This window comes from Sinocyclocheilus rhinocerous, unplaced genomic scaffold (genome assembly GCF_001515625.1).
Source record: "Sinocyclocheilus rhinocerous isolate Xijiao unplaced genomic scaffold, SAMN03320098_v1.1 scaffold115, whole genome shotgun sequence".
NCBI lineage: Eukaryota > Metazoa > Chordata > Actinopteri > Cypriniformes > Cyprinidae > Sinocyclocheilus > Sinocyclocheilus rhinocerous.
In genome coordinates this window covers 3174569-3200783 of record NW_015650001.1, presented here as the reverse complement: position 1 = coordinate 3200783, position 26215 = coordinate 3174569, and the positions used below count along the sequence as shown (strand labels likewise).

The following is a 26215-nucleotide window of genomic DNA, read 5'->3' as shown; positions in this document are numbered from 1 at the left end:
AAGGCCTTTATTCACCCCCCGGAGCCGTGTGAGGCACGTTTTATTATGAATGCGTGAGCTTTATTTGACGACTTGTGGACTGTTCAATTGCAACACCCGCAGACTGCAATAATAGAGCTTGGAATAGCCAGGACAATTTTTTATATAACTGACTGGATTAGTCTGAAATAAGAAAGTCATATACACCTAGGATGCTTCGAGGGTGAGTAAAACACAGGCTAATTTTCATTTTTGGGTGAACTAACCCTTTAAGATGTAACCAGGTGTGTTTACGTGAATACTCGTCAAAACGGACAATTTGAGATCATTTTGTTTGTATTTTTCCATTAAGACATGAGAGAGAACTGAATTCAGTAATTGTGCGCCGATTCGGCTTTGTGCTCTCAGAAAACCGGACCGAATTAAGTGCTCTTTCGCGTCGTCACACTTTTCAAATTTATCCATATGTCTGCTCTTTCTTACTCCCAGACGCTGACTTTTTTACATTTTATGAGACGTGCAGCAAGTGTATGCAACCTTATGTTCAGAAAGTTACAGTTCAAATGCACGCATCTCCCCTCCTTTCCACGCAGGAGATTTGTTCTTACTGGATTTCTGTCCAATCGCCCCTCCCTAACATTTTCATCGTTTTTATTCGTTTGCAAAAATGTCAATAGATTTTCGGCATTGTTTTTGTCATTCAAAAAGAGTTTTTATTTCGTTATCGCCTCGTTTTCAATGGTGACAAAAAATGATGAAAATTATTTGTCAACAAAATTAACACCGCTTGACCAGCTTTGATTGCAAAAACTAGATTTAAACGAACACTCCCCCATCTTCCATTGTTTGGACACACAGATAGTCCTGTCCAAACCGGTTAATGTTATGCCCGGCCCACTCAAACAGATTGTTTGGTGCAGAAATTACAGCCCTTTTAAGTTTAAATTTGACTTGTGATTGGTCCCTTTTTACCTTTGGCCTGGCAGTAATCGTTCTGTTTTGTGTTTGTTTCCAGGTGACACCGAGGAGCTTCCTGGGCCCCTGAGACGTGACTTCGGGCTGGGCGTCTCATTTCCTCTGCCCCTGCTGGCCCAGACAAGCCCAGACAAGCTGCCCTCTGAATGACTACTGGCCGTACCGTTGCAGGGCTTTGCCAAACTGTCACCATGAGCAAATACTCCCAGTACTTCAACAAGACCCTCATAGAGGTCCACTATCGCATTGCCAAGAACATGAGCCAGAAGGAATTAAAAGACCGCACGGAGAGTAAACAAAGCCTGAGCTCCCTGAACATTTTATTTGTCATAATCTGCAGTATCATCATCTTGGAAAACCTCCTGGTGCTCATTGCCGTGTTTCGCAATAAGAAGTTCCACTCGGCCATGTTCTTCTTCATCGGAAACCTGGCCTTCTCGGACCTACTGGCTGGCTCCGCTTATATTGCCAACATCTTCCTGTCAGGCCCTAGGACATTTCATTTGGTGCCTGTCCAGTGGTTCATACGAGAAGGGACTGCTTTCATCGCACTGGCTGCCTCAGTTTTCAGCCTGCTGGCCATCGCCATAGAGCGCTACATCGCCATCACCAAGGTCAAAGTTTATGGCTCCAACAAAACTTGCCGCATGTTCATTCTGATTGGAACGTGCTGGGTGATGTCCATCCTTCTGGGAGGTCTTCCTATTATCGGCTGGAACTGTATTAATAACCTGGGGGATTGCTCCGCTGTCCTGCCTCTCAACTCCCGATACTACATCCTGTTTGTCGTCACCATCTTTACCATCATCTTGCTGTCCATTGTGATCCTTTACGTTCGCATCTACCTTATTGTGCGTACCAGCCACCAAGAGGCCACCAATTCTCCAGCTTACGCTCTCCTGAAGACTGTTACGATCGTGCTGGGCGTCTTCATCATCTGTTGGTTGCCCGCCTTCACCATCCTTCTCTTGGACACTTCCTGTACGATGGAACAGTGTCCTATCCTCAACAATGCTGCCGTCTTCTTTAGCTTCGCCACACTGAATTCGGCACTGAACCCGCTGATCTACACTTTGAGGAGTAAGGACATGAGAAAGGAGTTCCTCAGGGTGCTTTGCTGCTGGGGGCTGCTCAATTGTGGCCGGCCTCCTCACCGCTGCATGGTGCCACTCAAGAGCTCGAGTTCAATGGAGCACTGCACCAACAAACATGAACATCAGTCAATTCCCATCATGCAGGACTGCACTACTTGTGTCTGATTTAGTCTCCTCAGGTGTTTGAAGATAAGGGGAGACCCCATCTTGGAGGCAAGGCACAGAAGATGGAAGTGTTCAGAGAGCTCATGGATGAAATGAGAATCACATTCAATGTCTTTGGACTCGGACATTTAGAGTAGATTTCTGTGCTAGAGTTCTACTGTAGAGTAGAACTGTGCTACCAGAACATCCATGTGTCCTTTGTTGCTTCTGTCCTTGCAAAAGTTCCTTACCACGTATTTGGCATTTTAAGGCAAATGAAAGAAAGCCAAATTCAAATAGGAATATGCGTTTAAGCTCTTTGACAAAACATGAAAAATCAAAGTTGCACTTTGTAGACTTCTAGGCAGCTTGGGATTGCATGCTTCTCATATGCTGACCAAGCTACCAGAAGTCACATACAAGTTGTATCCTATCCTCAAGTAGACTGGTTCAGAGATTCGAGTGGACAGATGAAATGTAAGGATCGACAATGCACTCCATGTGAGCCAAACTTCCATGCATGCTTGCAGAACCTCGCCTAACGTATTTATCGAATTACTTGATATACATAACACCCTTTGATTACCGTTTGACAATAAAAGTATTCCGCTTCATTGTATTGCATGAAAGTCTAACCTGTGTAAAAAATATGTATGGCAAACCTATGTACAATTGTCAATGTTACTCCTCTTTGACCATCTTGTCCATCTAAACTCACTGTCCCTTCCTATTTTTTTTTTTAACATTCCTAATTTTTCCTAAGAGGAAAGCACAATCAGAATGTGATTACTGAATTCCTGATATGAGTTTCTCTCGATGTAAACGCTGGTTGTGTTGGCATGACGATGCCGTAGCGTCGCCGCGGCAGCATGTGCTTCGTTTCGTGCCCTCTTGACGAATGGAACTGAATATAAGAATGAAGTGTTACGAGCGAACATTTTCGCTGATCGACAGTATTACCGAACATCATTGTTCTCCTGTTGATTATTGAGCTTGCAGCAACAAGAACGGGCACTCACTGTGAAGTCTTAACGACATTTAAAGTTAACTAAAATAAATACACCATTGATAAGACGGGAAACTCTGAGATTAGGACAAACTGAGAATGCCATGTCTTTTAATGGGTCACAAGTCTTCTGAAGAAACTTTAAACTTCCTGTAACCACAGGAAGTCTGGTGTTTTCCAATGCTTCTTCCTGTTGCTATGGACTGACCTTGATCTTCTCATACGTTAATATCATCAGTCCAACACTTTCACTCGCACAATCGTTCGCCGTTTAATCCCAACATGTTTTAGTTTCCTCTGCTGATCGCCTTAGTTCAGCAGAGAAAGCACTTTGGCAGCTCTTCCAATACCGGCCTAATGTATTTTGTTTTTTCTTCCTTTCTTTTTTAATGCATGAAGAGTTTAAGCCTGTGTGAGCATCCCTATCACTCCATTCAATGTAAAACATTGCCTACCCTGTGGAACAATGTTTGTTTTATATGATAAATATATGAAAGTATGTATGTATGTATCTGTGTACAGTATGTAGGTATTGTGTATACGTATAGAATGTCTTGTGTGCAATAGCCTTGTGTTTTAGTAGCAAGCCACCTGTGCTAAATCGGTACAATCACAGGAAGTCTGGTGTTTTCCAATGCTTCTTCCTGTTGCTATGGACTGACCTTGATCTTCTCATACGTTAATATCATCAGTCCAACACTTTCACTCGCACAATCGTTCGCCGTTTAATCCCAACATGTTTTAGTTTCCTCTGCTGATCGCCTTAGTTCAGCAGAGAAAGCACTTTGGCAGCTCTTCCAATACCGGCCTAATGTATTTTGTTTTTTCTTCCTTTCTTTTTTAATGCATGAAGAGTTTAAGCCTGTGTGAGCATCCCTATCACTCCATTCAATGTAAAACATTGCCTACCCTGTGGAACAATGTTTGTTTTATATGATAAATATATGAAAGTATGTATGTATGTATCTGTGTACAGTATGTAGGTATTGTGTATACGTATAGAATGTCTTGTGTGCAATAGCCTTGTGTTTTAGTAGCAAGCTACCTGTGCTAAATCGGTACAATCCCAAACACTAATGTAGGTACATACACATTAGTTCATTCCTTTTTTTAATAAAAAGAAAATAAATACAAAGAAATGTGTCATTTGTTGTTGTTCTCAGTTTTATATTTTGTAAGGTTGTAGTTGAAAATATCTAGATAGTTTCACACAGGGCCGTCCTTAGGGGGGTGCAACTGGTGCGGTCGTCACCAAGGGGGGCCCCACTCCCTACATCACACCGGGCCCCGCGTCAGCTAAGGACGGTCCTGGTTTCACACATGCTTTTAGCAATTAGCATACACCAAAAAGTGTAACTTCTGAAGTGGTTGTTGTGTGCGTGACACAGAAGTGATTAATGCCACTACGTCATTTGTTTTGAATTTCAATCCTACGCAGTATTGAGTGAACAATCTGAACAAAAGAGCTTTATCCCACATATTACAGAAATCTGACTAGACAATAAAAAAGGGAAACTAAATGCTAACACGCACGAACATGGTTAAGGCCCGACTCGCTAGGACATGAATCTGTTCGCAAGCAATATTGCTTAGAACTGCTGGCCTTGATTTCTGACAGTCCAATAAGTGCCAGTTCCAAAGTTTTGTGGGAGTGCAGATGTTTAGCCGAAGAGTTTTAAAGGAAAGAAGGGAGTGTGATGAGAGATCAATAGGAATGGCATTATGGGAAAGCTGTGTCTGGGAGGCCATTGGCTGGGTCGGCATGACCTTAAAAAAATGATTGTGAACTCTGACTGAGTGGGCTTAAGGGTGGTCTGGCCTGGTTGTTGTCAAACATCTAAAATTCCTGGGTGGGAACAGCAATCCGCCCTGGAAGACTACACAGCTGGGAATATGCCAAGAGTTAGCAGGAAGTGACGTCAGCCATACTGAAACAGCTGCAAACATATACAGTTGTTTTCAGAACAGTCTTTGTGATTAATGACCATTCTGTACTCCCACTCCACCGGCATATGTGAGAACACATTTATTCTGAGAAGACGCGCACCCATAGCAGAAACTACAACTGCTGTACAAGAGTGTCACCTTGTGGTCAGACAAAGAAAATATTCTAACGTTATATGTAAAAAAAATTTACTGGCCTGTTGCGCCATCTGTAGGATAAACTAAGATTACATGATTATGATCATAGGATGAGAATGATTTTGTCAAACTATTGCAGTTATTTTAAAGCAGAGATGCCCAAAACCAGGGCCCATGTTGCCCCTTGATGACCTTTGTTTTGGCCCGTCATGCCATATCACAAGAGGAGGTGGGAAAAAAGGAGGGAAAAAAAGAAAGAAAGACAAAGAAAAATATGCCATTGAAGCATATCTTCATTTCTTAATTATATTTTTGTTGTAACATTTTTTTGTTTTATTACAACAAAAAAAAAACAATATAAAGTGAATTTGATTTTTAAAAATGTATCAATTGTTATTTACATTTTAGTTTAATTATTTCAAAATGTTAATAATTTAATACATTTGAATATAATACAGTTGGATATAATACAACATTTGCTTTTGGTCACAAAATAAAAAATAGAGTATTCTAAAATAAAATCTAAACTAACATGCTTGTTAACTGTTATTTCTTTATTATTAAGTTATGCTATATTTGTATACATATGTAGATGTTATGATTTTGGGTTGTGATAAAATTAGTTATTAGTATAACATCTTTTCTTTTGAATAGTTCAGTATAAAAATTAAAATCACAACACATTTGAACAAATTTGAACACTTTCAGAATAGACATGCTGGAAATGCTGCTGTTACTGTATTTCTTTAATTTAGTGTTAATTTTATTATGTATTGATTTTTAGGTACCTTTATTTCAAAGCGCTGCATTTGAATTTGCATCTGCATTTGTTTGTTTAAAGATCATTTGTATACTTTATTAAATGATTAAATTATTTATTATTTATTTAAGTAATATAACACTGTAATTCAAATATATTCGATATAAATAACCCAGTCGAACTGGTCGGCTCGGTGACAGATTTCTATCCGTCACCGGCAATGTTAAATATTTACACTCTTTGAAGACAATGAGGAGTGAATTTGCACCCCTGAGGCAAAGCAAAATGTGGTACATCCCATATAGGTTGAGTCTCTGAAGCCGTAGTAGGGGTGCACACGAAAATAATCCTTGAAAACAAATTAAGATTTCGTATTCTTTCACTCTTAAAGTTTATATTTCATAACACTAATATGTTTTCCATATACTCAAAATAATGTATCTGAATAGTTTAAACCAAACTAGAAACGCACAACTCATTTGACACATTCGACCCCCATACTTTAAATTAGTGGTAGCGTCCAACTCGCCCGTGTTTCCGCGCGAAAAAGCGGCCCCGCGCGTATTTCTCAGCTGCTAGCGACAATTCATAAAGCCCCTCCAGTGAGCGCTGTTGTTGGCACTGTCAGATCTTAATCGCCGCTTTTATCTGTTGTGGTTTTAAATCGTGTTTTTAAATAGTCGTTTTCTTTGATCGAACTTGAAATGCCTACCAGGACCTCATTGTCTTTGCCAGAGGATGTCAAGGAACGGTACGGTGCTGTATTTGCCTTAATGCAACGATAGACTGCGTTTCATAGTTTGCACATTCGCGGGCTTTGTTACACGTTGATCACGTCACATAACAGCCGCTGTTTGATGTGCTGTTTGGAGATGTAAAACATGGTAAATTTTTACTCTAGTTAGCATTTAGCCGTGCTACAAATGCTGTAAGGTTACCCGCCATCAGCTCGCGTGTGGAGGTAAAACATGCGGCGGCTGGTTGTTTTGATACGAACGGACTCGCAGGTGTCAGTCTGACTGCATTTGGCGCCAAATACACATGTGTCCGAGTATAGCTCTGCTCGCCTCCTGTCTCGCTCTACTCAATCACTGCACAATTCATTAGACTCATAACTAACGTTACTGATTCCTCCTGCGTTTAGTGTAGTTTATTTACGACAGGATAATCAAAAGTGATGGTAATAACAAAATAAACGCCGACTTTGTCTGCATGCGTGTGTGCATGTTTACTTGAGTAATCCCATGATAGCGTCACTCTTCTGAGACGAAGATTGTATTAACTGTATTAAAATTAAATGTTAGACTGTAAAATGTTTATTGCATGTCGAGTCATTTTGATGCTGGGTGCTGCGTAATGTTAATGAGATGTTTACCTTCATTTTCCCAGGCTGCAGGTGCTGGATGAAGGTGGAGACAGTTTGTCAGATGAGGTGATGGTTGTTGTTTTTTTTATGTACATGTAGGCATCTCACAGAAATCTGGCAAAAATATGCCCTTCATGTATTGTACGTTAGTAATTTAACAACAGTCTTAGTGTTGCCATACAGTGGTGGCCAAAATTGTTAGAACACCTGACAGATCTGAAAATATTGACCCTTTTTTTGCCTCCAAAACATGATTTCATTTCATAATGTTCGTGAAACATGCGGATGGTTGCTCGGAGCACAACAAATATCAGATGAAGCGAGTCGTGCTGTTTTTATCCACTTTTGACTTTAATATTTGGTATGTCCACCTTTTGCAGCAATTACAGCAGCACATCTTTCTGGCATTCATGTCGATATATTTCCTGAGAACTTCAACACTAATGTGATCCCATGCCTTCTGCAGCTCAAGCCAAAGGCTTTCCTTTGAATGCACAATAGATCTGTCCAGTTTATTTTCCAACTCGCCCCAAATTTTCTCGATGGGGTTGAGGTCTGGACTTTGAGGGGCCAGTCCGTAATTTTCAATGTTACAGCAGATTCCTTCCAACGCAGGTAATTCCGGCAATAGTTCGTTTTATGGGGATTGTAATGGCCAATTCAACAAAAACAACTGAAACCTCTTTAATATGCCAAGTGTTTTAACAATTTTGGCCACCACTGTCTATCTGGTCCAACACATCCTCTTATTTATTTAGTTGATCAAATCTTAAAGGCACAATTTTTCTTGTCTTATTTAATTTCAACATTTATATCCAAAGATAATGAGAAACATGCCTTAGATTTATGTGTGAAGTATTGTAAAGGGTTTTTTTGTTTTTTTTTTGTTTCCTGTAGCTCAAACAGTTGAACATGGCAATGCTAAGTTAATGAGTTTGATTTCCAAGGAAAGCAAGAACTGATAAAATGTTAACATGTCCCTTGAATGCTTGATTTAAAGCATCTGCCAGATGCATGAGTGAATTTCTAAAACATTTTTGTAGCTTGACTGCACAGTTTTCTTCATTGTGTAGAAGTGTATAAAGGAAAAGCTCAGGTTACTGCAGGAGTTCCTGCTCACTGATACTCAGGACCAGCTCAAAATCCTTGAGGACAAGTTAAAGAGCTCCGAGCTTTCCACTGTGAGTTACGCTGCCCTTTCAGTTCTCCCGTCTACAACAGATGAGAACTTGTGCTTCAACTTGAGTGTCTTTCTGTTCAGGAGGTTTACATGTCAGAGGTGAAGGCCGTGCTGAATACAGCTCTGGGAGTTGTCAAGGAGGATGAAGGAGTGGAGCAGAACAGACATTCAAACGGCTTCTCTGAAAATGGGTCTCCCAAAGACAAGGGCGAGCAGGAGGGCGCCATGGATACTCGGGAGGAAGGAGATGCTATAAAGTCTCCCAGTGCCCCAAAGGGAAGGGGTGGCCGTCGCAGTAAAGCGGACTCTGAGCCCAAGAGTGAGTTGCAGGGGTTTACAGCTTTTAATTACCCTCCATATGTTTCAACAGCTGCATCTCTACATTGTGTGCTGGATGTAGAATATTTAGACTTTATAAATGGTGCGTTTTATTCCCCCACAGAATCTCCAGCCAGTACCAGGGTCACGCGCAACTCTGGAAAACAGCCAACTATCCTTTCCATGTTCTCTAGAGTGTAAGTCAACATTTTAAGTGTTGTGCTCTTGTGCAAATCTGATGTGAAATGGCAGTTTTGTGCTTGGGCAGTTGAAATCCGATTGAGTTTGTATTAGTCTTTGGTCAGTTTATAAATGGGTGTTGTACCTTCCAATAGCCCAAAACGCAAGTCTGATGAGTTGAATGGAGAAGCCACAAATGGTGAGGCAGAAGTGAAGCCTGAGGAAGATATTACAGAGGAAGATATTACAGAGGAGGTAAGGTTTTGACCGTTAATGCGGTTTTAAGATATCCATGGAAATATTTTAATAAGAACAATTTTTTTTCTTCCCCTGGTCAAGGTCCGTGAAGAGAAACGCCTTAAAACAGAAGCTGAAAAGTGAGTTCCACGTTAGTCAAATTTAAACCAGGTTTTCTCCCCATGTAAGGAATCTGTGAGGTTAATAAATCCTATCCCCTACCGCTTTCAGGCCTGATACTGAGAACACTACTAATGGCAAAATCAAGCCTGTGTCCGCAGCCAAGGTGACGCTCATTTCATTCCCCATTTATGCTGCTGCTTGAATTTTAATGCACCAAATGAATCTCATTAATCTGCATTTTAGACCCCTCCACCAAAATGTCCTGACTGCAGGCAGTATCTGGATGATTCAGACCTCAAGTTCTTCCAGGGAGATCCTGATGATGCTGTGAGTTTTGTTATGCCTTGAGCTGTTATGTAGTGTTTGTTTGGCTGCTGCCAATCAATGTCTCTTTAATTGGGTATATAAAGGAATAGTTCACCCCAAAATAAAAATTGTCATTTACTCACTCGTGTCGTTCCAAATCTGTGTAAGTTTCTTTGTTGAAGTGCTCACGGGTCTTTCATCCAGCATACAGCGCTGTTGTGCATTTTGACCAGTTTATGGGAAAAGTATTCTTAAGATGCATTCTAAATTCTGAATAATTTGTTATATATAATTCACGCTATTTAGAAGTGCCCACGATAACAATATCGTGCATATTCATTACCGTGATATATCGCATTACCGAATACCGGCACAAGTCTAAAAAAGAACATTTTGAAGAAATACTATGGAAGTCAATGGGGACCAACTGTTTTATTACCAGCATTCTTCAAAATGTCTGTTCAACAGAAGAAAAACTTGTGCAGGTTTGGAACAACATGAGGGTGAGTAAATTACGGCAATTTTCATTTTGGAGGACTCTTAACTGATCCACATTTGTAATTTAAAGTTGACTAATGCCTTTGCAACACTAATATTGAATATGATTTGTCTCTGGTAGTTGGATGAACCAGAGATGTTGACTGATGACCGTCTATCCCTCTTTGATGCAAATGAAGATGGTTTTGAAAGCTATGAAGATCTGCCCCAGCACAAGATTACTAACTTCAGGTAATAAGGAGAAATGCATCGTTCTGAATGGTATTCGTGGTTTTGTTTTTCTCCAATTATTTGACTGACATTACAATTCTCATTCACAGTGTGTATGACAAGCGTGGACACCTGTGTCCATTTGACTCTGGCCTTATTGAGAAAAATGTGGAGTTGTACTTTAGTTGTGCTGTTAAACCCATCTACGATGACAACCCATGCATGGATGGTATGTCCCAAGTTTCTTTACAATGAACACTGACAATTTTTGCTATTTTAGATAGGGGTGCTCCGATCAGGATTTTTGAGGCCGATCACAGAAAGCAGTATCTGCCGATTCCATCACCAAAAATATCAAAAATACATTTCTCACCTAAATGTTTGATCATGCACTGCATTTTTGTTTTTACAATCGTGCAAATTGTTGCACAATAGCTTACACAGCACAAGCCTGATTTCGTGAGCTGTATGCGAGGCAGCCTTTTACACCAGGTTCACACATACTCCGTTTGCATTGCGCATGCAGTCCCAACCCTCTACATTGCGAGTAAATCACTCGCATATGCGACTCAATCTTCACTCTGGGCGACTAAATGTCTCATATTAGCCAATGGCTAATAAATTCTCAGATTTTACTCGGCAGTAGGGATATGCCGGTATCAAATTTTCATGTTGCTATTAATTGCTAATGCTTTTATCACGGTATGCGGTATTATCACGATATTGAAATGTAGTTTCTCTGGGCGACTAAATGATGTCTAATATTAGCCAATGGCTAATAAATTCTCAGATTTTACTCGCCAGTGTGTGAGTTGGAGGCTGAGTATATGATTAGCACAGATATATTTTCACTCGCAGAACACTCTGACTGAGCGCTTCAGTTTCACTCTCCGTCAAGCGATCTGATATTTTTCAGTTCATTTGAAAGGATGCGCAGCGCACCTGTGTTTGTGTATTTGGCATAACGTAAAATCTAGTGTGAAGGCGCACGACTCGCCGTCGCTTTCTCTCACACGCGCAAAGAGCGAGAGTCTTGCATAACATGCAGAATTGATGCGCTACATGTAAACTATATACATTTCATCTCAATGGATGCGCAGCGCACCTGTGTTTGTGTATTTGGCGTAACGTAAAATCTAGTGTGAAGGCGCACGACTCGCCGTCGCTTTCTCTCACACGCGCAAAGAGCGAGAGCGAGCGAGAGTCTTGCATAACATGCAGAATTGATGCGCTACATGTAAACTATATACTTGGTTGTATTTTCCTGTAAAAATAATGGAGTTCCTTTTGGAATTCTTCAGCTTTAAGAAACTGCCAGGTTTTCCTGTAGTAGGCGGAACTAATGCGCAAACTCATTGGCTGGCGCTCACCTATTATCGTCCCTGTTTTTATTTCAGCGAATCAGTTCGAGCAAACGCACACAACCTGATTAATATTCATGAATCCAGTAGCTCATTAATCCTTATTTAGGATTTTTATATATTGTTCTTATTAGTAGAATTCATATAATAATAGTCATAATAATAATAATAATAATATCTTATCAGTATTATTGTTTTTTTTTATTTCTTGTTTTTTTTATAGGAACACTGAATGACCCAAAAAAAAGCACCAGCACCAGTCCTAAGTTCATGGTTACCAAGTTTTAATTCTAATGACTAAACTTCTATTATTAAATAATACTTATCATATTATAATGCTTGACTGACTGATATTAAGAGTGTACTTTCAGATATTTAAAAAGCTGTACCATTTTACGAACATTATGTTTGGAAAATGGCATAACTTTAGATACATAGATATAGGTAGTATAGTATTTCAGTCTGGCAAGTAAACAAAAATTTACTAGCCAATGGCGATTCGATTGCCAAGGTGTCCATAGAGGGTTGAGTCCATGTGTGGTACGTAAGCTGTGCAGAAGCAGCAGGTCTGCAAATGATCCGTGCAGGGTGTCCGTGGGTCCTTAAAGTCTTAAAACGTCTTAAATAACGTTTTCCTAATATAAGGCCTTAAAGTCTTAAATGTCTTAAATTCGGATTCGATGGGTCTAAAATATTTTTGGTCACATTACCGCTAAAATATCTTCAGTCTGACGGACCTAATGACTGTTTACAATCATTGGATAGACCGAAGATTTTTTTCTTCCCTGCAGTAAGTTACTGCGTCATCAGAGAATTGCGGTAAGTTGCTAGTGATTTCTATGGAGAAAAATCACTTCCTGCCCTCCAGCTGCATTTCGCGCGTCATCAGAATCACGTGATTGCAAACAACCTATTGCAGTAAGTTAGCAGAATACAGAATACAAGCTCGCGCTGAGGCTCACTCTGTTTGTCTCGAGACTTCAGAACAAATGAGCGTGACGGCACACAAACTCCGAAGTAACACACTGAGGTAAAAATTCAAAATGTTTAGTTTATTCATAACATGATATAGTTAAGTAACACCATGACAAGTGAGCTATTTTGCTCAATATTCTCACGACACAAAAAAATTTAAAACACCTACAGAGTGCATGCATTACGTGAAGTCTAGTGCGCGTGCGCATTTACAGTGCGCTCTTTCACTGCATGATTCAGTCTATTAAAATGCATTCAGAATGATCGCAAATTCAAGACATGGGGGCAGAAAATGTGTATATTTATACCACTTCATATAGTTAATCAATTTCACACGGAAGAGTGCCTTTTTTTTCTCAAAATTACCATATACAAATGTGATACTGATTTTTTTTATTTTACAACAGTTCAATAAACTAGAAGTTTTATTAAGAGACTTACGTTTTAGACACCATATTGCCTGTTTTTGCACTATTTCGCCAACAAAAATAATTCCAAACAAAGCCACAGCGCTGTTTTGCGTCTTTGAGCAACATGACATCATTTACTTACCGTCACTTACTGGTAGTTTAGTTGAGAAGTATGTTGAAAAGTATGCATTTTTCTGCTCAACATTTCTTTGTATATTCATAAATGCATTTAGAGCATTTCTCATAACATTATTGCAATTGTAATTATTGTTATTTGCAGTGTAAATTATTTAATCTGACTGGTAGCAGCCCTATAATGTATGTTGAATTTATTGATAAATTATAATAATTTGACATGTAGTGCTGGCGGTTTTAATTTCACATTTAAAGTATCTTTTCTTTTTTTTTTCTTTTTTTTTTTCAAATATCAGTGTTAAATGTTTAGGTCTTACATTTCATATAAGGTGGTATTAAAAAGGTCTTAAATTTAACTTGTTCATGTCTGCAGAAACCCTGTCCGTGGCTGTTTACTACAAACACATTTATCTGTCATTTTAATTTCAAATCCAAACATTGTTACTGAAAATGCTTTTTCAGCATTGTGATTCTTTTTTTACACAGTGCAGTAGATAATACAATCTTTCATAGACTTGTTTAAATGCAATAAATATAAGAAACACTATTCAATGCTTTTTACTTTTGCATTTACTTCTAGATTAAGTTGCTCAAGCAAGTGGCAAAACATTTAAGCTACTTTTCTTGTTATCACAAACATTCTAAATTAAAACTTGCCACTGACAGAAATAGTCAGCTCTACTGCCTTTTTCTTTTGCATTAAATTTTTTATTACAAGCAATCCTGCGGTTCATAAAGAACTTTTTTCCTACTTCCACGAGTGCCATCTATTATTGCCTTGTTTATCTAAAAGTGCTCTTTTCCTTTAAACCTAGCCAAAAAGCCATAGCCTATGTTGACTGAAACACAGTAGACTTTCATCACTCCCTGTATGAGAGACTTGATCAAGCTGGCTGGTGTTACCTTGGGCAAGAGGTAAGTTTCATAGAGAAACTTCTGGATGATGTTATTATGAACACTGAGTAATGAATGACCGATATAATGGGGACTGCTTATAATTAAAAGAACAGTGTGCCCAGGTTTTTAGACTATTTTATACCTGTTAAACTAACCTGAAAGCCTATGAAAAATCAATTTCTAAGTAATTGCCTGGAACGTTGTGTGCAGCTTTAATGATGGGTGTTTCTGTCCTTGATGTGCAAAGGGCCTGATAATGGTTTTTAATGTTCTTTATGTACTTGGACATCCAATGCTAATGAAACTGACAAATTGGCAAGCAGAGATGATTATTGGCATGTTAACGGCTATATTTCTGCCGTTCCAAAAGCTCCACATGCTGGCAGAGAATGAATTTGCATTTTCAATGAGACGTCTGCTGTTTTAGACCAGTGTGAAAATCAACCTGTTTTTACGTGGCAAACATGCAGAGCTGTGAATGTGAACTGGTGGATTGACAAGATAATGCATTATAAAAATTGAATCTATTAAGACCGTAAATGTTATTTAATTAATTGATTGACAATTGTTTAAATACTTTTTACTCATCCATTTAAAACAAATTTAAAGTCTGAATGTAAAATTTATCATTTTCTCACCTGTATCTGAACTGTAAGTCATGTTTTTTTACATTTATTAAATGTTAATAGTTATGTTATCGTAGACATTGCCCTACCCTGCTCATATGGTATTAATTTTATTTGTGCAGGTCTTAAAGGTCCCATATTGTCAAAACTGAAATTTCCTGGCTTTTTTCATGATTACTGAGTTCTAGGGGCTATTTAACTACCATAGACCAAAATCGACCTGTTCTCAGCAGAGCTCCTGAGAAAAGAGCTGTAAAAATATATTGAGATGGTTTTTGGTACTTATACCGCAAATATATATTCTTAAGGACATCAAAACCTCAAATAAAACTCCAGAAAGGTGTACAATATGGGACCTTTAAAGGTAGTAAGGTCTTAAATTTGGGCTTTAAAAAAAATCCTGCAGATACCCCGAGAAGTTGGCTGTCTGTGCAGTAAACATCAGCGCTACATAACAAAAAGGGCTGTGGTGAAAAAGATAGGGAAACTTCAACCTCAATAATGCACTTGGTTCAATCTGACTGTCTGAGCTGGGATACAAAAATGCAGAAGTACAATCTGTAGTTTTCACAAGTCTGCCAGATGAGACTACTTTTGCTAAAACCAGTCAAATTTTGGTTCAGGTAACAGTTGTTTGTTCGTTTACATACTGCGACATTGTAATAGCACAAAGCTTATTAAATTTGACCGTTTACCTTTTAGTAAAGTGGATAAATGCGTTTGAATACAGTTTAACTTCATTTTCTTTTGATATGCAAACCATTTCTTGAAGCTATGGTAGAATCGTTCATTGGTTTGTTGGGATGTTAAGGTTCACTCGTGCTTGTTGCATGCTCTCCTCATGTTTCTAATGATCCTCTAACCTTTCCAAACGCAGCAGGCAGCTGTACTGGTATGTAAAGCCTGATGTTTCTGCAGAGTGTGTGTGTGGCTTGGTTTATTTATTTTCCCATACGCTCAACTGCAGTAGCCTGTGTTGTTGGTAAACTACTTCACTAGCTGAAAGGGGTGGGTAATGAGGACAATAACTTTTTTTCCATAGCTCTTCCTCCCTGACTTGCATGGTTCTGCATAACAGATGTTAATTTGGGCTCCCATTGTTTGAATTTACAAGTTGCCCATTTAGGAAAAACTAAGCCTCTGAAAGAACTGAATGTCCTTGTTCTGTAAAGCACAGAGCCGAGCTGCTCGGATGATCTTTAAAACTGATTTTGAAGTGAGATTTAAATCACCCAGTCTTGACAGACTGTCAATCTATTCAGTGTCCTGTGACAGCCATACATATTTCATGCATGGCTTCATTTTTTTCCTTGGCTGTTTGTGGTCTAGGTGTATCTAAATTGGTGTATTTGTAGCTCATTACATTCATTTTGTTCTTCAGGAGAGCAGCCAGAAGACAAGCCATCCGTCATCCCACCAAGATTGAAAAGGACAGCAAGGGCCCAACTAAAGCCACCACCACTAAACTGGTCTATCAAATCTTTGACACATTTTTCTCTGATCAGATTGACCAGAACAATAAGGATGGAGGTGGTGTGAAGAGACACCGTTGTGGTGTCTGTGAGGTAGGTTGTCCAAAAATGGCCTTTTATTGCAACCAAACCATGCCTGCAATGTCCATGTGACCCAGATGGGCATCATATCTTTATTTTTCAGGTGTGTCAAGCACCAGATTGTGGCAAGTGTTCAGCCTGTAAGGATATGATCAAGTTTGGAGGCAGTGGCAGAAGTAAACAGGCCTGTCAGAAGAGGAGGTATGCTAACTCTGGGCAGTCTTCATACTAATCATTCTGCTTGGTGAAAATGTAGTATTGTTTCCATGTGTTGTGAAATGAGTCTAAATGTCACTGGTCAGAGCTGGTTTCTGAATTGTGAGACTAACACGACTGTCTAATCCGATTCAATGATCAATGCTTCACTGGTATCGGATTGGTATCGGCCAATATCGAACCCAAGGTATCGGAGACGAAAAAGGTGGATCGGTGCATCCCTAGATACTGCAAGAATTTATACATTAATTTTGCCTTTAGTTAGCAACACATCTGCTCAGGAAGGAGTGAAACATCTAAAGTCTCAACCATATTTTAATTTCTGTGTTTTGAGCTTTTTTTGGTGTCTGAAACAGTCTTTGTGCTTTTAAATCAGTCGTTTCAATCTGCCCTTACTGTTGCTTTTGTAGTGCCTCATTGTGTCGGTTTTGTTTCATATCTGTGCTCAGTGCTGTGACTAATGCTAATAAAGCGCAGAATCCTCTTTAGTCATTGTGCTGCCCCCTGTCGTACAGAGTGAGAATAGGAAAACCCTTTTGAGAAGCACTTTATTTCCTGCCAGTTTGTGTTATCCAGCTCAATGGCCTTGGATTTGTTTGCCGGAATAAAGCTAAATGGGTGTATTGTCCCCTGTCCAGATGTCCCAACCTGGCAGTGAAAGAAGCTGAGGACGATGAGAATATGGATGAGGAGGAAGTGTTGCCGGTTCTTAAGGAGACAAAGAAAATGTCTCAGGCAAAAAAGAAAAAACAAACCAAGAATAAGATCAGCTGGGTGGGCGAGCCCGTCAAGGTATGTGATCTGTCATGCAATAAGAACCTGGATGTCCATTTCCTGGACTTGAAGTATTGATGTTGTCCTTTCAGACTGATGGAAGGAAGGAGTACTACATGAAAGTGCGTGTGGAGAATGAGGTAGTGGAGGTGGGAGACTGTGTGTCTGTCAGCCCTGCTGACCCATCACATCCCCTCTACTTGGCCAGGTAACCTTTATTGAAGCAAATCTGGGTTCTTGGCACCTTAATTGGCACCATATTGCCTTAAATTGGTAAGCCAACGTTTTCCCTGTGACTATAGGATCACGGCGTTGTGGGAGGATGGTGAGAAGATGTTTCATGCGCACTGGTTTTGCCGTGGTACTGATACAGTTCTTGGAGAGTCATCGGACCCTCTTGAGCTCTTCCTTGTGGATGAGTGTGAAGATATGCAGCTGAGTTTCGTCCAAGGCAAGGTCAACGTCCTCTATAGGGCTCCATCTGAAAACTGGTTCATGGAGGTACAGACGCTGAATCTGCTCTACATTTGTCTATAACAAACTGGGCAGGAGGTATTAATATTTGTTTGCTTTCAGGGTGGAATGGATGATGACATTAAAGTGATCGAAGATGATGGCGAAAGCTTCTTTTATCAGCTCTTGTATGATGGTGATTGTGCTCGCTTTGAGTCTCCTCCTAAGGTCACACCGTCAGAGGACCGCAAGTATAAGTGAGCGCCCCTTTTAGACCTCGTCATTACTGATCTGTTTTTCTGTGCATGCATTTTAACACGTTTTATGGCAGGTTCTGCGCCAGCTGCGTAAGGAATAAGGAACGAGACGTTCAGGAAGTGCCTAGTGTCTATGAACCCCTGGAGGATGAGGAGAGCGACTCTAAAGTCTTCTATGGTTTGGCAACCCTGAAGGGCGAGCAGTACAGAGTAGGGGACAGTGTCTATCTCCCCCCAGAGGCCTTTAATTTTGCGTAAGCTTTTATTTTCCCCTGCCTTTAAAATATTCTGAGGTTAAGGCTAGAAGGGAGACCGCTGCAGCTACTGGGCATGCGCACATCAATATAGCATAATTTGTCACACTGTACAACAATTATATTGTGAATAAAGCACAATCTAATAGGTAGAAAATTAAATTTCATTTAGTGTCTGGTCGGAGCTGTATCCCTTCTAGCCACAACCATATTCTGAGGTTGAGAGCTGTTTTATTAAAGGTACGTTTTGTCTTTTAGGTTGAAGGTTGCAAGCACAGTGAAGCGTTCTCACAGGAAGGATGATGCTGATGAAGATGTGTACCCAGAATACTATAGGAAGTCCTCAGATTACATCAAGGGCTCAAACCTAGATGCACCAGAGCCCTTCCGTGTTGGGCGCATCAAAGAAGTCTTCTGCAACAGACGCTGTGATGGAAAGCCAGACAGAATGGAGATCAAACTGCGTCTCTATAAATTTTACAGGTGACACATGTTCTTCCTCTTAAAGCAGATCACTTGGCTTACATCAGTTTCCTGAAGTATAACCTTTAGCTTCAGGTTTCCACTAAGGCTGAATATAAACCTTACCAGAGTTCTTTTCATGATGACCATTGCTTTCAGGCCTGAAAACACTCATAAAGGACCAAAGGGTGCCTACCATTCTGACATAAACCAGCTCTACTGGAGTGATGAAGAGGTGACCGTAAACATGGCAGAAGTGCTGGGCCGCTGTCAAGTGGAGTATGCAGAGGACCTGGTGGAAAGCGTGCAGGACTATTCGAGCAGAGGACCTGATCGCTTTTATTTCCTAGAGGCGAGTATGAGGGATGGGTGTTAAAGAGCAAAAAGATGGTGGCATTGATCCAATGAGCTATGGTGCACCTATTTTTCTTCCCAGCTGACCTGGAAGACTTTCAATAAAGCATTAGAGAATTTTTTTGTCTTCAAGTTTTTTTTTTTGTTTTCTTTAGGCATACAATGCCAGGACTAAGAGCTTTGAGGATCCTCCCAATCATGCCCGATCAGCAGTGCATAAGGGCAAAGGGAAAGGAAAGGGGAAAGGTAACCATTTGATTTATAACTTTGAGATGACAAGTCATGGAAACTTATATATCATTTTTTTTTATTTTTTTTTTTTCTTGTAGTTCCCGGTTCTGTTTCTTTTGCTTGAAATTGCCCATCATTAATGCAATATTGTTTACAAATCATGACTGCCTGTGGGGGACAAAAACGCTAAAATATTTGTATATTGTGGTTTTCTGCAGGTAAAGGGAAGGGTAAAGCAGCCTCGCAGGAATTGCAGGATCAGGAGCCGCAAGAGACCACAGTCCCCAAACTGCGCACACTGGATGTGTTCTCTGGCTGTGGTGGACTGTCTGAAGGTTTCCATCAAGCAGGTTGGGCTTCTATCCAAACCGGTTTCTGGAAATATATTGTTGCAGGGGTTTTCAGTTAAAGTTTTCTTCCCAGTGATGTACTTTGTAAAAAGATCCTTAACTGTCAAAATGGTAATCAAAAATAAACTTTACAAAATTATTTAATCTTAAGCTGTGATTTAAAAAGACTGAGAAAAATAATGTGGTGGTTCATGGTTTTCCTCTTGAAGTCTGTTTTTAATAGGTATTAAGCAAAATACAAAAATGGTCCAATGTTTTTAAAATGCTCTGATCATGAATAGAGAATTTTAGTAATTTCAAAGTTTTGGTTGCATTTCATTGCCCTCTACAAATTGTATAAAAGAAATGTATAAAATACAACACAACAGGGGTGCTCAGAGTGGACTGCGGTCTGGTTCTGGACCCCAGCTTACAGTTTCTACATTCATTCAAGCCCTTTCCGCTCGGTGTGCGCTGCTTCTCTCAGCTGCTAAAGATGTAAAGCACTAAATTTGCAGATTGAAGCAGCTGTTTTTTATATATGTTTTTTAATAATGCTGTATTATAGCATTATTGAAGTGCTCTTAACATGCTGATTAATAGTGCTTTATGTAGAGGGGGAGGGGGGGTGTCTCGTCACAAACCTGGTTTATTTGAATGTTTGGAGTCCTATATGATAGGAAAAAACAGCTGCTTCAATCTGCAAATTTAGTGCTTTACATCTTTAGCAGCTGAGAGAAGCAGCGCACACCGAGCGGAAAGGGCTTGAATGAATGTAGAAACTGTAAGCTGGGGTCCAGAACCAGACCGCAGTCCACTCTGAGCACCCCTGTTGTGTTGTATTTTATACATTTCTTTTCCCAAACAGGTATTTCGGAGACAAATTGGGCCATAGAGATGTGGGATCCTGCTGCTCAGGCATTCAGGTTGAACAACCCAGGCACCACAGTCTTCACAGAGGACTGTAACGTTCTGTTGAAGCTGGTGATGTCCGGAGAGAAGAGCAACTCTCTTGGACAGAAGCTGCCGCAGAAGGGGGATGTGGAGATGCTCTGCGGTGGGCCGCCCTGCCAAGGCTTCAGTGGAATGAACCGCTTTAACTCGCGCACATACTCCAAGTTCAAGAACTCGTTGGTTGTCTCGTATCTGAGGTGAGCAGAATGAGTCTTGCTGTGAAAATAAGGTTGTTCTGCCTATTTGGAAATATGCTGCTGGATGCATTTGCCATTGTGATTGGTTTTTCCTTTCAGCTACTGTGACTACTACAGACCCAAGTTCTTCCTGCTGGAGAACGTGAGGAACTTTGTGTCATTCAAGCGCTCCATGGTCCTGAAGCTCACACTGCGCTGTCTTGTTCGCATGGGCTACCAGTGCACCTTTGGTGTGCTACAGGCAAGTTAAACTTAACCCTCTAATCGCCAAAGTCGCAAAATTGTGACAAGACGTCATACTTTATAAAATAGGCTGTAGTTCCTAATATGGTGTAATATCTCATTTGTATTCTGTACCACTAGATGGCAGACATGTAGTACTTTGATTCTAGACCAAAATGACGTCATGTTCCTATTCAAAGTGTTTGAGTAAAGAGCAGAGCAAGTGAGCTATCTGTCATTGATGCGGAAGCAGTTCAGTTCAGAGCGTCTAAGTAAATTGTGAGATTTGTGAGAAAATCGCCAAATGGCTAATAAAAAGTTGTACCGTGAGGATGTTGCAAATGTTATTCGCCGATTCCGACTCTGAAGGGGAATATTTGCCTTTTGGAAATGACGATCAACTCCGTGGTAACCAATAGGTAAGAGTAATGTTCTGCAGGAACACGCGTTCATTTGACCACAGTCACGTCTTAACCCGATTCGGACGGTAATTGTTTCTCATATGGACGTCTGTAAAAATAAATGTACTTATCACCTCAGTGATAAAACTCATGGATTCCGAATAGGGCTTAGTGTCATTTCTTTATCCTGTTAAAGGCGGTTTTGAAGCGTCTGATATTTATATTCAGACAATTACACGCTTTTATCCCCTTACAGTTCCTACTCTCATAAAATATGCGCAATGCATGTTGACCTTTAAACCTTAATTTAACTTTTAACAACAGATATTTCAGCACAATAAATTTTTTTGAGCTGATTATTAATTGTCTCTGTTTTCCGTCTGTCTGACGCTGGCGCTCATTCAGTAAAGATTAAAATTTAACACCGACTGTCAGGACGGACCTTTATGCAAAAATGGAAAGTGAATTTGTGACATTTATACATGAGGATATGACCGTTAACTGAACAGACGCACACGCATCTGTTAAAGCGCCTGACAGGTCAAGCCATTACGCTAATGCATTAGCTTAAAGCTTAAAATAAAGAATTCTCATGTTTTGGGCAGCTTGGATCACGTAACTCTCCTGCAGAATCTCATTCTGTTTCCGCCACTATTTTAGATGCATTTTGTCCATAGAAATAAGTAATTCAGTGCTTTAATTTGACGCGACCGGCTGAAGTTGGACAAGTATGTAAACTCCGTTGGACGTGCACTGCGGGCAGACCCGATTAATCGATAATGAGAATCGTTGTCGATGATTTTCATAATTGATGATAATCGATTTTATCGATTAGTTGTTGCAGCCCTAGTTCAAACATCAATTCAATATCTACTATTTCCTGAATATTATGAAATTCAAGATGGCCGCCTCTGATGTCATAATATGCTAATTAGATGAGTATATTTACACCTCACATAAACTTTCGGTCATGCCCAACATTTTTCTAATTTACAGTAGATCTCTATCTTTAAGCCCTTTCAAGCCACAAGATTTTGAAATCTTGATGTCAAAATCCAGCATTTTTCCCAAAAATCCCCTGGCGCCTAAAGGGTTAAGTAATGATTTTTTTTTTTTTCTTTCCCTCTAAGCAAAGGACTGAGTCCACTATCTCCCCCCCCCCCACTTTAATCACTTTTAATTGTCTCTGTTTTAATGTCTGTTATTTGCAGGCAGGGCAGTATGGGGTGGCCCAGACCAGACGCAGGGCAATCGTCCTGGCTGCAGCCCCTGGTGAAAAGCTGCCCCGCTTTCCTGAACCTCTGCATGTGTTCGCCCCACGTGCTTGTTCTCTTAGTGTGGTGGTTGATGAGAAGAAACATGTCAGCAATGTCACTCGGTAAGCATTTGGTGTTACCCCGATTGTGTTGTCACTAACATATTCTGGTTTCTGCTCTGATGGACAGCTTTTCCCAGGTTGCCTGTGTAGATCAATTCTCCATCTTTGGGCTGGACTGGTAAGGGTTTATACCATCTAACAGCACAATATGGCAGGACCTACAAACATTCAAATCTATTAAGAGTAGCACTTCTGAAAAAAACACTTCTCAATAAAGTGTAGCTGATTTTTTTTTTCAGATTTTAAATTACAATTTTTAGATTGTTTAATATTTTTTTTCTTAGAATAAAATGAATGCACTTGTATTTTGAAACACAAAGTGCATTTTTAAAAGCTGCAAATGTTAAGCTTTTCGAGCACAATAAATATAATGTCAGAATCATTTATTAAAAATAGCACCTAAATAGATCATGTGGATGTACATGTGGATTTACATTTTCTTACATTTACATTTTATTTGTTTTTACATTTTCTTGTTATGTGTTTATACAGGACAGGACAATTTCAATTTTTTTCAATTATTTTATATAATAAAAATGGGTAAAATAAATAAATAAAATAATGTAAAGCAAAATAAAATAAAAATACTAAACGTATTTTATGTTTTTGGACCCTGCAAATCTTTTTGGACTCTTCTCTGCTCATTCAAATGATTTGTTTTTTTCACACCTTTTTTTTTTTTTTTTTTTTTTTTTGTCCAGTGGAAATGGAGGTGTTTATCGCACCATCACTGTGCGGGACACAATGTCTGACCTCCCAGAGATCCGTAACGGAGCTGCAGCTCTGGAAATCTCCTATAACGGTGAGCCGCAGTCCTGGTTCCAGAGGCACATTCGTGGCTCTCAGTACCAGCCCATCCTCAGGGACCACATCTGTAAGGTCAGTTCCTTCACCTTGAAGGTGTTTTGACATTTGGAAAAGTTACGTGATTCATCAGTGGCTTTAATAAACCCGGTTTTATTTTTTGCATTTAACTTGCAGGGCGTACTTGTATCAAAGCTACAGTTGTTTTTCTGTAAGAAATTTCCTGCGAGACCTACAGGAAGTTATTCAGCAGGCTAAAACTCTTCTCTAACCCTTAGTGTCATTTAAAGGGTTAGATGAAGAGCATGTTTCTGTCTTCTGAATGTCAAAAGTCTTGTGAAGAGAAAAGGCACTTAAACTTTAAACCACAAGTGTAGCAGTTTTAAATAGTTGGTTTTGTGTTGTAGGACATGAGCGCCCTGGTGGCGGCCCGCATGCGCCACATTCCTCTGGCTCCTGGCTCTGACTGGAGGGATCTGCCCAATATTGAGGTGCGGTTGCGGGATGGCACCACCACAAAAAAGCTTCGCTACACACACTCCGACAAAAAGAATGGCCGCAGTGGCACCGGTGCCCTGAAAGGAGTGTGTTCCTGTGCTGAGGGTTGGTCCTTCCCAAATAATTCAATCTAAGATGGGGTTTTTTTCCGCTTAGTTTTGTTTTTTTATTTTTAAATCGTAATCCTGACTTACCAGTTGTTGTCTCTCACTGCACTAGGAAAACCATGCGACCCTGCAGACAGGCAGTTCAACACGCTGATTCCCTGGTGTCTGCCTCACACGGGTAATCGCCACAATCACTGGGCTGGTCTGTACGGCCGTCTGGAATGGGATGGGTTCTTCAGCACCACCGTTACCAATCCTGAGCCTATGGGCAAGCAGGTATTGCCAATATGCCATATGCTAACCAGTCACAATATGAATTGTAACAACAATAATGGGTAAAAAGTTGTATCCTGTTGCGATTACACTGGTAACTGTTTACAGGGACGTGTCCTCCACCCTGAGCAGCACCGTGTAGTGAGTGTCAGGGAATGTGCACGCTCCCAGGGATTCCCAGACACCTACCGCTTTTTTGGTAACGTCTTGGACAAACACCGACAGGTATGATGCCTGTGCTAAAATGGGTTGTCTTATTTTTTTTGGGGGGGGTGGTGGAATTATCACTAATCCATGACCTTGTGTTTCTCAGGTTGGTAATGCTGTGCCTCCACCCCTCTCCAAAGCCATCGGCCTGGAAATCAAGAAGTGTGTGCAAGGAAAGATTGAGAATGCTACAGGTGACTTTTTTTTATTTTTTTATCAAGTACTTTTTTGATCTCACTAGTAGAAGGAAGTTTAATCTCTTGTTCAACTTCCTCAGAGCCTGTGAAGCAGGAGAAGATGGAGGTTTGCAACTAAAGCCATCTCCATAAAACCGCCGCACATTTACATTTGTGTTTGGGAGCGTCTTGACGCATCAGCCCATTAAACTCATTCCATTTATCCATAAGCTGGTCCGGAGCTGACCACTTCAGTGGCATTTCAATGGACAGTCTGTGCAGTGCCATTATGTGATGTTTTATCAATTTCTCAATGTGATTTTAATCGTGTATTTGCAATTATCCACTCTGAGACAGTGGTATTAAATTCTATGTAGTTTTTATATGTTGTAATATTTCAAATAAAGCTCTTATTCAATGGTGTCCATGTTTTTATTTATTTTTTCCCCAGGTCTTAAATCTGGTAAATGGTCCCAAGGGAAATGCATTTAAATTATTCTTAAATTTATTGGCATGCTCTCAATTACTGCATTGTGAGCTCACTCCTTGCTGTGTAATGAAAAGGAAGTTACACTTGCAATAGCACCCTAAAAGACAAGTGGGTGAGAGGAGAATGTGTGACTGTTTTAGAAGCTCATGGATTCTTCAATTAAATATCTTAAACCTGTAAAAAAATATATATATTTTGAGATGTAAAGTTTACTCCATGCAACATGCAGTGCCTTTACTTTTTATGCCACGTGCATAACACGCATTGCACATTTTCAATGTTCAAATTACATTCTTGTTAAATGGCTGCTTATAAAAATAACAAAATAATGAATATGCCAATCATAAGCACTGTGTTTGAGCTTCTGTTTCCTACTTGAAGCACTAGTCAACTTTTTGGGTGTGTGGTAGGAACCTTTTTTTTTTTTTTTTGTCTAATACGTTAAACTGTTCTGTTAATTTGTCTTGTCATTTAATTATGAGTTACATGAATCAAAAGGTAGTCTGTATTTTCAATTAAAAACTGCACAATCTGTCAAAAATAGTCATAGTTAGCCACATTGACTATTACTGTTGGTCATTTAACATTCTATCATGAAACACTTGTCAAATAATACGTTTAGCTACTTATATATTGCCTTACACTCTTCACTGTTAAAACCAACTGTGTTGGAACGTTCTGGTTCGGTGAACTGAAAGCTTGCCTTTTTATTTGATTGGCCATTGACAAGCGCCATCATACTGCTGAGGAAGACCATCCTAAA

At 39.9% G+C, this 26215-nt stretch overlaps 2 protein-coding genes across 3 annotated transcripts in view; both read left to right on the top strand.

Annotated features, from left to right (window-relative positions):
- The window catches only part of LOC107711272 (sphingosine 1-phosphate receptor 2), a 27865-nt gene extending 24061 nt beyond the window's left edge, over positions 1-3804 (top strand). For both annotated transcript variants that reach the window (XM_016516240.1, XM_016516241.1), the window contains exon 2: positions 995-3804. In XM_016516240.1, the coding sequence (XP_016371726.1) occupies positions 1101-2213 (1113 nt within the window). In that variant the 5' untranslated portion in view covers positions 995-1100 and the 3' untranslated portion in view covers positions 2214-3804. The remainder of the gene's footprint in view (positions 1-994) is intronic.
- A 2833-nt stretch (positions 3805-6637) lies between these two features.
- On the top strand, positions 6638-25380 carry LOC107711168 (DNA (cytosine-5)-methyltransferase 1-like). Its single transcript, XM_016516103.1, has 33 exons — positions 6638-6791; positions 7430-7472; positions 8480-8587; positions 8668-8905; positions 9029-9101; positions 9240-9339; positions 9424-9461; positions 9553-9607; positions 9688-9771; positions 10370-10479; positions 10569-10687; positions 12043-12071; positions 14193-14254; positions 16244-16427; positions 16519-16616; positions 17270-17423; positions 17498-17613; positions 17708-17906; positions 17982-18115; positions 18190-18369; positions 18628-18852; positions 18991-19183; positions 19341-19431; positions 19635-19766; positions 20614-20896; positions 20996-21137; positions 22731-22897; positions 23599-23776; positions 24109-24304; positions 24419-24582; positions 24688-24804; positions 24893-24980; positions 25064-25380. Exons 1-33 carry the CDS (start codon positions 6745-6747, stop codon positions 25099-25101), a joined length of 4185 nt encoding a protein of 1394 aa, XP_016371589.1. The 5' UTR covers positions 6638-6744; the 3' UTR covers positions 25102-25380.
- The last annotated feature ends 835 nt before the right edge of the window (positions 25381-26215 follow it).